The sequence below is a fragment of the Mastigoproctus giganteus genome, chromosome 14, assembly GCF_048544385.1.
Source record: "Mastigoproctus giganteus isolate SK-2022 chromosome 14, ASM4854438v1, whole genome shotgun sequence".
Taxonomy (NCBI): domain Eukaryota; kingdom Metazoa; phylum Arthropoda; class Arachnida; order Uropygi; family Thelyphonidae; genus Mastigoproctus; species Mastigoproctus giganteus.
The window spans coordinates 5487447-5504147 of record NC_143588.1 but is presented as its reverse complement, the minus strand read 5'-3'; the positions used below and the strand labels follow the sequence as shown (position 1 = coordinate 5504147).

The 16701-nt window shown below is 38.0% G+C and overlaps 1 protein-coding gene across 1 annotated transcript in view; it reads left to right on the top strand.

Moving 5' to 3' along the window:
• The window catches only part of LOC150074956 (uncharacterized), a 735724-nt gene that overhangs the window by 455802 nt on the left and 263221 nt on the right, over positions 1-16701 (top strand). Inside the window, exon 14 of the mRNA XM_090389002.1 lies at positions 4232-4352. Coding sequence (XP_090245128.1) covers positions 4232-4352 — 121 coding nt within the window. The remainder of the gene's footprint in view (positions 1-4231; positions 4353-16701) is intronic.

The following is a 16701-nucleotide window of genomic DNA, read 5'->3' as shown; positions in this document are numbered from 1 at the left end:
AAGGAAGCTCTCATAATTATGGCTAAGGGTTTGCTTACTTCCTTTTCTGCCTCCTTTAATATAACTGGATAGATCCCATCCACCCCGGGTGCCTTTCTTGTGTTTATCTTCAACAGTTTCTCCTCCACTTTACTCCCAGTTATTTCAAGATTCTGTAGCTTACTGCTAGAGTTGAATACACCTCTGGCATTCCCCTTGCTGAATAACTCCTCACGTGTGAATGTCGATGCAAAATATTCATTTAGTTTGTTAGCTACCTGAGCAGGATCATCAACAGTTGACCCATCAATATCAAATGGACCAATCTGATTCATCCCCTTCCTTCTAGAGTTTACATAAGTAAAGAACTCTTTGCTGTTTTTCTTTGCATCCCTTGACAAGGATTTCTCGTAATCTGCCTTTGCCTGCCTAACCTCCTTTGTAACTTGGTTGCATATCAACTTGTATCTATCATAGGCTTCTGTGTCCCATGCATTTTTCTTCTCTGCCATATGCCTCATTAATTCATCTGACATCCATTTTGGCCTAAACCTTGAACAATATTTCTTAGTTGGTATGTAAAGCCTAGTAGCTTCCAAGATAAGTTCTTTGAATGCTTCCCATTTTGAATTTGCTGTTGGCATCATCAGTTGGTCCCACTGTATAGAATTTAAATACTGTCTCAGTCCATCGTAGTCGCCTTTACGGAAGCAATAACCCTTCCCTTTACCCCTAATGGTAGTTACCTCTTTGAGTAAATCCCACTTCAGCACACTGTGATCACTGCCAACTAGTGGTTCATTTGTCTGCAGATTCTTAATGCATGAAGAATCACTGCTGATAATCAAATCAAGAGTATTACTCCCTCTAGTTGCCTCCCGAACATGCTGATGTAGAAAACAATCATCCAATAAATCCACCAAAGCCCTGCTAGTGTGTGAGTAACCAGCCCCCAAATTCCAGTCAATATCTGGGAAATTAAAATCTCCCATTATAAGACTCTCTGATTTACTGGCCCACTCTGTTTCCCTGTACAGTTCCTTATTATACTCATCAGAGTCATTAGGCCTATAGCACACTCCTACTCTCAATTTTGATCTCCCAATGCTTATGTCACACCAAACTGACTCAACACTGCACTGTCTGGCGATGTCGACTGGCTTCACTTCCTTGGTTTTTATGTGTTTCTTAACTAATAGCATAACCCCTCCCCCCTTCCTATCCTTTCTGTAGACGTTGTACTCCCCAAATTGCAGTTCTGCATCCCTTATATCTGTGTGACACCACGTCTCTGATATCCCAACAATATCTGCCTTTGATGTTTTGAGCAATACCTCAAATTCATCAAATTTATTTACTAAACTCCTAGCATTGGTGTACACGCAAGTATACCTGCACCTGTTTCTATTCTTAGCTACCCTAACACAACCCATGTGTTTACTTGTACCGCAATGGCTCCCAGCAGTCTCTGAAATACCATGCATCTTGTTTTTCAGGCTTCTGCTCATTCTAATAGAAGCAGTGCAAGAATCTCTTTCACCTCTGCCAGTGCCTACTGTCAATCTATTGGTCTTTGTCTCCCCCCAAGCTAGCTTTTTTCCGACCCACCTAACACTGTTTCGATTTAATAGCTCCCATTCAGTGATCACGCCCTTGGAAGAATTCAGTGTGTTATTTGGGTGACTTGAATTGGAATTCTACTTAAAAAAGTTAGTCTTAACAGTAGCTCAGAGTGTCTTGGGTGAGAGTCCTCTATTAATAAGTCCCAGATTGGAGATATTTCTTCATTTTCGGTGATGCTGCTACATTTTAAAGGCATTGTTGTATGAGGGCTTGTGAACGGGTTGTGCCAACAGAGAATGGATTATCAGGAAAGCTGGAGATTCCTGCTTGTTTGCATCCTTTTTTAGTCATTTCAACAGTGAGAAGTCATGATCGGTTTCATGATTGTTATATTGAGAGCTCTTTGGCTCTAATTTTGAAAAATCATTAATGTCCATTTTTACTTTGTCCTGAGGGTTCTTTGTCCCCCCAGGCCCTGCCATGCAGAGGCAGGAGCAGTGCCAACCAATGACTAAGTGATCAGAAGAGGAGAGCAGTATTTTGCGTGGACATAGCAGTACTGTTGCTAGTGGAGGAGGCAGCTCACATGATGATGTGTGCAAACAGCAGTAACATTGTGGAGGAGGGTTTGTGAAAACACATTAGTACTCTCCCTAGAAAAAACACTAGAAATCACACTAGAGAGATCGCTTGGTCACTTGAGGCCCAAAAGTTAAGCTAAGAGGTCTGTAATTACTCGTGTAACCCTTTAAACTTTCCCCTTTGTGAATTGGGGATACATTCACAAATTACTTGTAAAATAATAAGAGGAGTTTACCTCAATATTTACAAATTACAGCAAATAAGTTGTTATAAAGTTCATTTGGTAAATTTTGTATTTCTCTCATGTCACACTGACATTACTCTCTGATATTAAATCAATAATGTTTCTTTCTAAGCGTTCTTCGGTAGTTCATAAAATGTTCTCAGCATGTATATTGCCTGATGTGAAAAACAAAATGGATCACTAACCTTTGTTGGAAATTAAGATAATTTACTAAACTAAAATTGGCTGCTGCTGCTTCTCTATTCATGTCAAAGTTGTTTTTTAATTCACTTATTTTATTTAAATTAAATTTTATTAGTCTAAATATACTATTTAAGAATTCGTTTTTTGCTCCAGTTCCTTGGTAACAATCTCATCATAGGTCATAAAATTAGTTATATATGATTTACCTTTAACAAACCCATTCCACATCTCTTGTGCAGTATCTTTTCCTGTCCATTGTTCCTGCATTATATCCTTAACGAAAATACAGTAATTTTCCTTATCATATAAGTTAAACTTATAAGTATGTGATTACTGATTTGATCAATACAACTGCCTTTGTAAACTGAAGAGACTTTTGTGCATTTCCAATCCCAAGAAATCAAAATCCCAATATAGGTATTTCATGTTATCAGTTAAATAACTCTGTCTTCTCCCACTCAAGCATCCGTGTGGATGAGGGAATGGTTGAGTGGCAGAAGACAGATAGTTGTATTATTGGAACTATTCTTCTGGGACTAATGTTATTAGTGGAATCATCCAGGATTAAGTACAGTATCTATTGCTGTGTTTTATGTTTATTATAAAATGCAACAATAATTTTTTAATCATATTGGTGAAGGCATTTCAAGCTTACTATCTAAGTTTGCAGATGATACAGATTGTCAGGGTGTTTAATGACAATAATCAGGGCATGTTACTGCAACAAAATCTAGAAGAATTAGACAGATGGACTGAGAAGTGGCAGTTGAAGTTTGATATTTGTCAATGTTAAACTCCAATTGTCAGTTTTCAGCCCATTCAACATACAGTATGTCAATGTTAAACTCCAGTTGCCACTTCTAAGGCCTGAGATAGTTTTGCAGTCAAGTATGAAGTTCTCTGAACTGTGGAGACAGGCTGCCAAAGATAGCTCATGGGGTTTTCAATGATAAACAGAAATTTTGCCAGGAGGGAAAATCAGATGATTATCCCATTGTACAAAGCAATAGTAAGGCCACATCTTGAGTACTGCATATAGGTTTGGAAGCCTCATTTTAGGGAGGATGTGTATCTGTTGGAAGCGCAAGAGAGCAACAAAATTAGTGAGAACAAAAGTGTGCTTTTACCAGGAAGGTCTTCAGTTCTATAAATTGTAACATCTGGAGACTAGGCACCTGCAAGGAGATCTGAGTGAGGTGTTTAAGACTTTGAATGGACAATCTTTCCTCTTGCTCAAGAGGAAAGATTCCATCTATTCAAAAACACAACCAAATGCCCCCACACATGAAGGGGACATTTGGTTGCTTTTCAGCCAGTAAGTAGTTAATTGCTGGTACAAACCTCCATCTGGTGTTGTAGAATAGTGTGAATAAATTCAAGAAAGAAAAGTAGTCAAATTATTATAGAGGATGGATAGGTGATATTGTGAGCATTTTCCCCCCTAGTTTTAATTTTGATTATTTTTTATTTTATTTATTTATGTTTTTTTTTGGCTGATTCTGTATAAGCTTGCTTTCTTGCATTGTTTGCCACTACTAGAAGAATTAATGAATATTATTTTCACTATTATAATATGTTTTTGTAATACATATCATAAAATGTATTTTAATTTTTTTCTCTATTGTTTTATTTGTATAAGTGAATTACGAACAATAATACATAAATTTATTTTGGATAAAGGTCCTAAAGAAACAAAAAAGTAGAGAAGACAGTCTAGCTGACAAAATGGAAACTTCCACCAAACTATCTGAGGAATGTTTGGAAACCATTCATGGACCATTAGAAAATATTACTCAGTCAGGTACTAAATGCTTTTATTTTTATATTGTAACTTTGTATATGCATCTTTCATGTGACATGGGTTATGTCTTTTGAAGTATGGTAGATACCATCATGAGATCCAGTATACCGTACATTTTGTGGGTACATTCTAAAATGATTTTTGCAGGACTGAAACTAACTCCTTCATCAGTTACTGTATGCATGTGCTTTGTGTACTCTGCCAACTCATTACTGGTGGAAGTCTAAGTAGTGTGTATTTGGGGACAGTACTGCCGAGGCCATATTTCAAGCAGCTGAGTAAATACTTGTGTTTACACAACAAGTATATACTCAGCTCCTTGATAAAACAAACAAAGCTCAAATTCATAATGGAGAACCATCACCCACAATGAGCAGTCTTAGAGAAAAACTGGCTACTCAAATACAAAAATCCCAATAAAACAGTCAGTGCTCCCTAAGATAGAAAATTATTAAAAGACCTTTATTTCAAACATGATCAAAAGCCTTGGAAATGACAAGAGTGGATGCTTGAGTTCATCAACTTTTCCACTGAACTTGTTAAAAATGAGTGACATAAGCCAAGGTATCACCAACACTTGTGTAATTCATTATGACAATAATTAATCAGAATTTTTTGAGGTAAGGTTAGAAGTTGGTGGATGATGGATTTCTGTATTAATTTTAAAAAAATAGAGGGAAGTGCAATGGGATGATATTTGGAAAGGAGGGATTTGTCACTCTTTTTTCAGAACTGACTCGATATGAGCAAATTTCCATGTAGAAAGAAAATTACTATAAATGAGAAAGTGTAAAAGGGAGTGCAAGCTCTGAAGCACAAGTTTTGAGAACAAGTAGAAAAATGCCATCAGGGCCTTTCATGCAACTTTCTTGATATGAAGATTATTCAGAATTCTTACATCTTTTTGTCAAAGACCGTGAGAGGTATTGAGCAGAATGGAGTGTGTTTGCTAGGGTAGGAGGTAAGATTATCTCATCTGAACATGAAAAGGATGTAGCTGGATGTTAATAAGTTACCTTTTTTATTTAACTACATTTATATTTTATCTTTTTCTTTTAGTATAGATTTTTTGTGCAGTTATAGCTTGTTCATTCAAGGCATGATTTAAGTCAGGATGGAGATTACAAATGGAAACATTTCACTGACTTGGTCTTAAAAAAGAGGGGGGGATTATTAGAAGGGGTTACCAGTTAACATTTAACAATTAAATTTTCAGTTTAAATTTGACATCACATGTTCTATCCCCTCTCCATGAGTCTTTATGTTGTGCCATGGGCTGAGAACTCTGTGTAGTTATTCCTTGATAATGTTAATTATAATAAGATGTTATTAATTAATACAGTGGAACCTCTATATTCGTCAGCCCCTATATTTGTCACATTTCTTCAGCAAAAAATTCGTCCAAAAATCCAATATTCGTCGTGAAACACCCACCACATACGTGGTCATCCTAGCCTTGTGCAATCACCCACGCAGTCAGCCAGCTCCGTGCAATAGCCCAGCAGTCTGCCTTGTGCGATTGTTCAGTGCGTATCACCTCTTTTTTTTTTATTTTTATTTTGCAATTTTTTCAGTTATCTTTGTAAAAAAAAGTGACCATGGCCCCAAAAAAAGTGTAGTGAAGAAAAACAACCAAAAAGGAAAGCTGTAAGAACCACAATTGAGTTGAAAAAAAGAAATCACTGCTAAGTTTGAAAGTGGAACATGTTTCCATCTTAGCAGTAGAATTTAACATGCCGAGAACTATGGTAAGCAGCATAATTAAAAATAAAGAAGCAATTAAAGCGGCTGATGTGGCAAAAGGTGTAAAAATTCTTGCTACTAAAAGATCACAAACATATGAAGACATGGAAAATCTTTTATTAGTATGGATTAGTGAAAAGCAATTGGCTGGTGATAGTATTTCAGAATCTGTCATCGACGAAAATCAAAGCAGTTATATGATGACCTACAGCAAAAGAACCCAGGAACCAGCGGTGATTTCATGGCAATTAGGGGCTCGTTCAAAAAATTTAAAAGGTGAACAAGCATTCATATTGTAGTTAGGCATGGAGAGGCTTCAAGCTCGAATGCAGAAGATGCTAAAAAGTTTGTTGAAGATTTTAAAAACTATATAGACACTGAGGGATTTATCTCTGAACAAGTTTTTAATTGTGATGAGACGGGCCTATTCTGGAAAAAAATGCCTAGAAGAACCTACATCACAAAAGAGGAAAAAGCATCGCCCAGACACAAACCAATGAAAGACAGATTAACGCTCTTGCTATGTGGTAACGCTAGTGGGGGCTGCAAAATTAAACCATCGTTTGTTTATCATTCAGAAAATCTGAGAATTTTTAAGAAGAACAATATCATAAAAAATAAACTAAATGTGATGTGGAGGGCTAACAGTAAGGCTTTGGTAACAAGACAGTTTTTCCTGGAGTGGATTCACAAAGTGTTTGCCCCAAGTGTGAAAGCTTATCTAGAAAGTTATAATTTACCTGTAAAAGGCCCTCTTGGTTTTTGACAATGCTCCTGCTCATCCCCCTGGCTTGGAAGATGATTTGGCAGGGGAATACAGTTTTATTCGAATTAAATATCTACCACCAAACACAACTCCCCTAATCCAACCCATGGATCAGCAGGTCATTGCCTGTTTTAAAAAACTTTATACAAAAGCCCTGTTTCAAAGGTGTTTTGAAGTGTCGTTGGAGACAGAACTTACATTGAGAAAATTTTGGAAAAATCACTTCAATATCCTCCATTTTTTTGAGGATAATTGATAAGACATGGGAGGAAAGTGTCTTCCAGGACAATGAACTCGGCCTGGAGGAAACTGTGGCCAGAGTGTGTGTCAGAAAGAGACTTTAAAGGTTTTGGGTCAGAGCCTGTTGTTGATGAAATTGTGTCTCTGGTCAGGTCCATGAGATTGGAGGTTGATAGTGAGGATGTAGAGGAATTGGAATTGGTGGAGGACCATAGAAGGGAGTTCACCACAGAAAAACTGTTGGACCTTCATAAAACCAGGAAGCTGAAGCAGCTGAGGAAATTCAAACTGCTGACATTAAGGAAATGCTGTCCAATTGGGCCAAAATGTACAGTATTGTCTGAACATTGCCGTAGTTAATCAAAATATAAATTCATTCAATGATAATGTGATTGGCTACTTTCGGAAAATTTTAAAAAACAGACAACATTGGACCAGTTCTTTGCTAAATCGAGTGCTAGTGAATCATCGGAAAAGGGACAAAAACAACATCAATCATCAGAATTGGAGTTACAGTACCTGATGTTTTAATGGAAGGTGACTCCCCTTCTAAATAATACATAATTCCTTTCCTCTTCTTCAACTTCTGCCATCATCACTCAGTAAAGGTAAAGTTCTGGTTAAATTTTTATTTATGTACCAGGTTCGTGGCTGGGAACGGATTATTCCAATTTTAGTTAATTCCTCTGGAAAAAATTGATTCTATATTCGTCCGATTCAGTATTCATCCATCCCTCAGGAACCGGTTAATGATGAATATAGAGGTTTCACTGTAGTTATTTTTAAGTATAGGTTTTAATTCTAAATCCACTACAGAAGACTAAGGTTTGGATGCTGTCATGTCACAATGTGTGATATTTTATTTGGGTTTTAGAGCATTTGCAACTAAGGCCATATTGCTCTGGGATATGCGGTGGTCATTCCCTGACCTTTTTGCATCCTCCGTATTTGGTGGTGACGGGCTCGAACCCCAGTTTAATCAAGAAGCGTGTGCTACGCACTGCTGCTCCTTCCCACCTGGCTACGGAGGCGCCTAATGTGTGATATCTCTCAATTTAAACTTAAAACAGAATTGATGGTTAAGCATTAACTTTTATCCTGTCTAAGTTTGCTGTTTAAGTCTGAGTCAGCAGTATTAGCACCTCCATAGCCAGGTGGGCAGGACACACGCTTCTTGATTAGACCGGGGTTTGAGCCTGTGACCACCAAATACGGAGGATGCGGAAAGGTCAGGCAATGACCACAACATATCCGCATAGCAATATGGCCTTAGTTGCTAATGCTCCTAAAAACCAAAAAACAACATCAGCAGTATTCAGATAATACAAAAATTGGTAAGGTGAAAATGACAGTACTCAGGATATGCTATTGGAACAACACGTGCACCTATCATGAACTCGACATGTGATCTAACACCCATACCTTGGTTCCAGAATTTCATCATTGGAATCTGGCATGTGTATATGTGCACCATGACCCATGGAAACTCTGAGTGCATGGAGAATCCTGGTGAGTAATGGGCCTAATCCTAATTACACCACTTTAGCCCCTGCTTCTACAAGACATCCAAGAATTCTAATGAGTCCTGGACTAGGATTAATCAGTGGGTGGTTCTTACTGCTAGTGTTAACTGAATTTCAAAATGTTTCCTTCCCTTGCCCTGCGATAGGATCAAGACTTATTTGAAATGTGGGTATGATTCTTTAAAGAAACTTTGCATCCATTTGCATATTCAGTACCTGCTAGTTCACGATTAGCTGTTCCCTTGCAGTGCTCCATGTGGGTGAGGTGCTTAGTAATAGTATTTGCCATATAGTGCAAGGAAGCCACAAGCTTTTGCTGCACTGGCAAAAAAACAAATGAACACCAAGTAGATAGGAAAATACAAATTATACGTTTCCCTCCTCACATAGCTAACTATCCAGTTGACCTCTGAATTTGTTCAAACTATCATCCTCAACTACATGCAAGGGCAACATGTTCTAGCAATTAATGACTCACTGGCTAATGTAACTGGGAATTGTTATCAGTAATTTAAATCCTACTTTTTTCTGGGGCCCCATAAATCCCCAACTTAATTTACTAGCAATGCCATGTTCCTTGAGACATTTTCTCAGATATGCCAGACAGGCTATACTTGCTATCTGGGAGTCTAAAACGCTGATGGAACTGATATTTGGGTGAATTCAAGTCAAGTGGACCCAATTTTGGCAAAGTCCAGATGGTCTGTAACAGCCAAATCCTCTGCTTGCACCTTCATGATGGTGGAACTGTTAGTAATCCTGGGGTATAACCTCCATGCATAAGCACACTGTGGGTGACAACCCAGGTGTGAACCAACGTAAGCAGGGATCAAGGTGTGGTGCCCACACCACATGGAGTAATGCCACCCCTCTGGGTTAACCAGGCAATACTAGGTGGTAGATGACTCTCATAAAGCAGCGAAATACCACCACTTTGCTTATTGGAGGCTTGAAGTAGTGGAACCCATGTTTTGTCTCCAGAGCTAAGTTCTGGTTAACCCTTCCGCATTTCTTCAATCATGTAGTATGACTGATGAACATCACGGCAAGATCCAATCTTCCTTACATTTCAAGGATACAGCTCTAAAATAGTGTTTGCAGGCCAACCACTAGTTAGAACACCAGACCGAACCTATTGGTAACTCTTTAGGAGGCTTCTGGATCAGCTACTGTATAATCTTGCTACCTCTACTCTGCCAGACAGTGACTGGAGGGAGTCTGAGTAGTGTGTATGCGGGGGAGCATTGTTGAGGCCACGTTATGTCAAGGATCAGGGTATATCGTTACCATGTGTATGCCATATCCAAAAATTTCATTACACTTCATACAGCATGTCCCCCCCCCCCACTTTTTCTTACTATTGAATACACCATGAATTGTCAAAATAATAGAGCAAGCAAGCTTGTCTGCGAAAAGATCTAAACCTCCCAAACACTTCCTAGTTCATTTCACAAATATACGTGGTCTCAGTTATAATCTCAACGATGTCCATTTCCACTTGCAGTCTGCCAAACCCCATGTACTTTTTCTGACAGAATCTCATTTATCGGTTGATTCAACTACTGCTCATCTCAGATGCCCGAATTATTCGCTGTGTCATTTTTTTTGCCTCAAAGTTGGTACTTGTGCATATATCCATTCCGATATTCCCTGTCAGAGATTTGGTAATTTGAAATCTCCTCTTTTCAATCTTCTCTGGCTTAAAATCTCTCTACCTCATTGTGTCAAATTCATTTGTTGTTTCTACCATTCTCCCAACTCCACTAATCACTTGGATCTCTTTGACTTCCTCCAGTCCAACTTTCCTAACAGTGAGGTAATTTTCCTTGATGATTTTAATGTTCACAACTCAAGCTGGCTTCGGTTTTCTAGTCACACCAACCCAGCTGGTCGAGATGCTGAGGCTTTTGCAATTACTAATGACCTTGCACAGATTATTCATTTACCTAATCCGAACCATACAGCCAACACGCTTGATTTTTTTCTCACAAACAACCCTTCTAAGTACACAGTTGAAGTGACTTGTCCTTTAGGCACTACAGATCACAACTTCGTGATTGTCTCTTCTCCAATGGAGCCTTTATCTAATGGCTATTCCCAACCTCGTATTGTTTGACATTACAAGAATGCAAAATGGGATGACCTGCAAGATTTATTTTCTTCTTTTCCTTGGTCAGATTACTATTTCAAAACTTTTGATGTCAGTGTTTGCTCAGATCGTGTCAGTGAAATTATTCTTGTAGGAACGGAATCCTTTATTCCACACTCCACTTTAAAATATCTAAACCTTGGTTTTTCAATAAATGTGCTAAGGGTGTTCAAGAGAAGTACCTTTGAATATTGTAGTTGGCTTGTTTTCATTTCTTCAGTTTCATTTTCAGCCTACACCAAAGCTCGCAACAATTGTAAAGCAGTTATTAATCAGTCCAAACTGGATATTGAACAGGCTAAGGGTATAAAACTTGCCCTAATGGTAGCCGAGCATTCTGGTCTCTTGCCAAAGCTATTGGCCGCAACTTTTACCCATCTCTGCTCCCACCTCTGTCAAAACCAGATGGTTCTGTTGTCACTTTGGCCAAGGATAAAGCTGACCTGCTAGCATCCCATTCTTCCAACTCATGTATTAATGATCTTGGTAAAACACCTCCCACCATTCCCAACACGTTCCATTCAATGCCTCCTGTGGTCTTCCGTCAAAAAAATGTCAGAAGGATTTTGACGAATCTTGATGGCAATAAAGCTCCAGGTCCTGATGGTATTTCTCCACTTGTTCTTAAAACCTGTGCTCCTGAACTTACTCGTATTCTTTGCCACCTTTTTTCACTTTCTTATTCCAAAGGTGTTTTTCCTTCTGCTTGGAAATTTGCTCATATTCAGCCAGTTCCTAAAATGGGTGACAAATCCCTCCCAACCAATTATCGTCCCATTGCAATTACTTCTACTCATTCTAAAGTATTAAAGAAATCAATTAACTGTCAAATCTTAAACTACCTAGAAACCTTCTGTCTGACCTATGATTTCCAGTATGGATTCCATCAGCTTATGTTACCCATTTGTGGACAAATTCAATGGAAAAGTTTGGTGAAACACAAGCAGCTGCCCTTGACAGCTCAAAGGCTTTTGATGTGTTTGGCATAAAGGTCTTCTAAACAAGCTTCCATCTTATGGTTTGCCAAATGTTTTTTGTAATTGCTTATCCAGTTTTCTCTCTGATCGCTGAGAGTGATGGTAGATGGTTCTCTGTCTTCTAACTTCTCCACTAAGTTATTATTATTATTATTATTATTAGCCCTATGGTGGAATGAAGCCTGAGGCTTATGCTGCACCAGCCAAAAGTATTCCCAAGTTACCCTGAGAAAGAAAGAGAGAGAGAGAGAGAGAGAGAGAGAGAGAGAGAGAGAAAGAAAGAAAGAAAGGAATCACCAAGAAAGAGAAGAATGATGATATCCAGCTCAGGACCCTGGGAGTACCAAGCCCATACTCACCAGATGCCAGCCCGTGGGGTTATGCTGGTGTTCCCCAAGGTTCAGTTCTTTCCCCCACTCTATTCCTCTTGTATTTTAATGACCTTCTTCCATTGACTGGAAATCCTATCCATAGTTTTGTCGAGGATAGCACATTGCATTCCACTTTCCATTTTCAGAAACCTTGCCCTGCTCAATTAGCTTCAACTTCTCAAATATTCACTATCAATTCCTTAAATTCTGATCTCCAGTGGGGCAAAGTTAACATAGTTGATTTCAATCCTTCTAAAACTTAGTCTTGTTTTATATCTTGCGAAAAGGATTCTTCTGCTTATCTTTGGTGACACTGATTTCTAGGCAAAATGATCTCTTTTGGGTATTACCCTGACTTCTAATCTCTCTCTTGGCACAAGCACATTACAAATATTGCTTCTTCTGCATCTAAAAAACTTGGTTTTGTCTTTCGCTCTCAGCATTACTTTTCTTTCTTCCAAACAGCTGTTCACTCTGTACAAATTGCAAATCTAAGCTACCATGGAATATTGTTCCCACATTTGGGATGGTGCCCCAAGAACCCCTCTCAGGCTTCTAGATTCCATTCAGAAGAGGGCAGTTAAGTTAATTAATGTCTCCTGTCTAATAGAGTCTCTCCACTCGCTGTCTCATAGACGTACTGTTTCTGCTGCATGTCCTTTCTGCAGATACTTCCATGGGATCTGTTCTTCTGAATTGGTTTCTATAATTCCTGCTCTCTCTTTCAAAACAGTCTGAACACATGCCACCTACATCATTAGGTGCCTCCGTAGCCAGGTGGGAAGGAGCAGCAGTTCGTAGCACACGCTTCTTGATTAGACCGGGGTTCGAACCCGTCACCACCAAATACGGAGGATGCGGAAAGGTCAGGGAATGACCACCGCATATCCCAGAGCAATATGGCCTTAGTTGCTAATGCTCCTAAAAACCAAATAACAGCCACCTACATCCATTTACTGTCCAACTTCAAACTCACAGAACCAACTTTTCATCTTCCTCGTTTATTCATTCACCTGCCGTTTTCTAGAACAACCTTCCTTCATACATATTTCCTGAAAATTACAGTCTACAGAAGTCTAATAACAAATATCTTCTTTCGTCTTCTCTACCTCCAACCCAAGCATGGTACTAAGTACTGCAGTTTCTGATACCTCTAGTGTTTGGGGTTTTCATAAAAAAAAAAAAAGCATAGAGTAAAAAATATGTGGAGGTCCTAAAGTCTCAAAACTTTATTAGACAGTTGGACAGACTCGAGTAGTCGAGATCTGCTAATTTTCGTAAAATCGGACAAATGTTAATAATTTATTGTAATTTTTCCTTGTAGAGGATCTGCGATCTCATTATGGACTTATAATAAACTTTGTGGATTTTATTTTTAAATGATAGTTTAAGCTATTTTTGGAAATTTTAAAGGAATATTAAATTTTAGGAATATTATATATATTTTATTTTAATGCAGACGACTACTCTTACCTGGGGTTTTCTTCAGGAAGAGCTGCATCCGGGTGAGGTTTAATTCAGAAAGTGTTGAAATTGCCATTATTTGGAAGGAAGATGAAGGAAATTACTCTCCTTGCATGGGGAGTAATTGTAGTTACTTCATCTAGACAAGACTGAAGTAATAATTCAGATACAAGGATGTAGAGTTGCTTGAGCATGTACAGAGAAGTTCAACAAGAGGAACGAAGGGGATCCTCTCTTCCAAGAAAGGCTTAAGTTCTGCAAATTGCAGTGGCTGGAGACTAGGCACCTGTGAGGTGATCTGATTAATGTTGAATGGGTTGAGCACACTTAATTCAGATGGGATTCTTCCATTTGTTCAGATTACAAACCAGAGGAGGGCATAGATTGAAACTGAGAAAAGACAGTTGTAGAATAGATGTTCAGAAATTTGCCTTCAGCCAGCAGGTGATTAATTGCTGGAACAAACTTCCAGCTGCCATTACGGAAGTTGATTGCTTAAATAAATTCAAGGAGGAACTGGATAAACTTTTGGGAAGGGATTTGTGAAATTGTTTTTTTTTTTTTTTTTTCATTACTACTATTACTACTACTTATCTAAACACTAAAAGGAAGGGGATGAATCAAATTCGTTCACTTGAGATCGATAGTTCGACAGTTTATGATTCTGTTCAGGTTTCTGTCAAACTGAATGAGTATTTTGCTTCTATGTTCATATATGAGATATCCTTTAGGAACGTGGAAGCCAGAAGTTTATCAAACTCTTAACAGGGAGGTAAATGATTTTGAAATAACTGAGGAAAGTGGAAAGGAAATTGTCAAAGTTAAACATAATAAAGGTAACTGGGGTCAATGGAATCTATTCATTTATATTAATAGAGGCAGCAAAGGAAGTAAGCAAACCCTTAGCCATAATTATGAGAGCATCCTTGGATTCAGGGAGATGTGCAAATATATCACCAGTTCATGAAGGGGGAGCAAATGGTGACATGAGTAATGACAGACCTGTTAGTTTAACCTCTGTTCCAGAGAAAATTATGTAGTCACTGGTTAAGGAAATAATGCGGGATTATCTTGAGAAGACTGCTATTATAATTCAGACTTATCATGGGTTTGTTAATGGTAAATCATGTATGACCAATTTGATTTTATACTATGATGTGGTCACAAAGGAACTGCTTGCAAAAAAATGATTCTGACATCATATAATTGGATTTCAGGAAAGATTTCAATACTGTTACACATAAAAGATTGCTGTATAAATTGGGGCAGTGTGGCATTAAGAGGAATTTGCTGCTATGGAAAAATGGGATGGTTGAGTGGGAGAAGACAGAGATGTTAATCAATATGACACTGCTCTTTGTGGTATAATGCTATTTGTGAAGTCCCTCAGAATTCGGAGTTTGGCTTGTCGTTGTTTTCTGTATTTATCAATGATATTTATGAAGACATATCGAGGTTAATGTCCAAGTTTGCATATGGTACACAAAGGTTAGCATTGTGGTTAATTACAGTAATGATGGTATGCTACAGGAACAGGATCTAGAAAAGCGAAATGGCAATTGAAGTTTAACATTGACAAATGCAAAGTACTGCATATGTGTAGCAGTACTTTGCATTTGTGTAGCAGTAACCTCAGAATAATTTAGTCTATGTGGTACTTCACTCAGGATAATGGAAAATGAAAAAGACCTGGGGATAATTGTGCAGTCTGTTATAAACTTCTCTGAGCAGTTCAGGCACACACGAGTCTACACATATGAGGGATCATAAATTTGCATTGAGAAAGTAGATTAGTAGAATAGATGTGTGGAAATTTGCCTTTAGCCAGCGAGTCAGCGAATTCTGGAACAAACTTCCAGCAACTGCTTCTGTTGTGGAAATTGATGCCTTAATTAAATTCAAGGAAGAATTATACAAACTATCTGTTGGAGTCAGCAGTTAGGGGAAATGGGATTTTTTTTAGTTTTTTTTTTTCTTTTTTCTTTACCCATATGTCAACTGTTTTTCACAATGTTATATGATGGGCAATCTTCCTTGTATACATTTTTTTCCACTTCTTTGCTTTGAAAATAATGAAATTTTAGAATGGAATGGGCCTCATACTTCTCCAGAATTCCATTTCTTATTATATTCGTGGCCCTAGTTCAGTAACAGATCTCTAAAAACAAATAAATATACATTAAGTTGTGTAACTTCGTACTGCACATATATATGATATCAAATCCCTAACTCAAATATTTCTAGGATAAATACTTGAACGTTCCTTGTACTAATACAGTCAGTCCTCGTATAGCACGATAGTTGTGTTCCTAGAAACCCTCGTGCAATGCAAAATCGTGCAATTTAAAGAACAGGCCCTATGGGAAAAATAGGGTTAAGTGCCGACCACCCAAGATTGAACACACATTTGTAACCAAAACATTACCAAACACAATAAATAATTGTAATAAAATACGTAAGTATTTTATTATGACTATTACGTAATAAAATATTGCTACTGCTTTTGCTTCTATCGTAAGCAAACTTGTTTTTTTGTTTGGTTTTCTATCCAAACAGATGATAGCCATTCCACCTCTTCCAATTCTTTGTGTCTTAATCTAATGTATTTTAATTACACTTTGAGTTGTTCCTGCTATGAAAGTTGTTTTTATTTTCTCTGCATTCTTTGTAATTCTCGGCGTTGCCTCATTTAGGACTGTAGCACATGCAATACCACATGGTCTTTCATTTCGCTCAAAGCGTTTCATAATTTCATATTTTTTCTCTATAGACAGAGGCCGACTGGCCATAAGCCTTACCAGGGAAACCCCGGTGGGCTGGAGGCCGCTGTGATTTTGGCCATAAACCATAGTATGAGGCCACTATAAATTTTCCCGGATAAGAATTTTTGACTCAGTCCGCCTCTGTTTATCGATGTTGCTTTTCTTTTTTCTCTCTGAATCTGCAGTGTCTTCACTAGGACACTTCCTTTTTACAACTTTTAAGTATTTTACTCATTTTTAGGGAATAAAGCACAATTACAAAACGAGAAGGCACGCTTGATACACATAAACAAAGCTGTAGCAACGGAATAAACAACACCGTAAAGGCAGAGATACACTATTAACACCTCACAT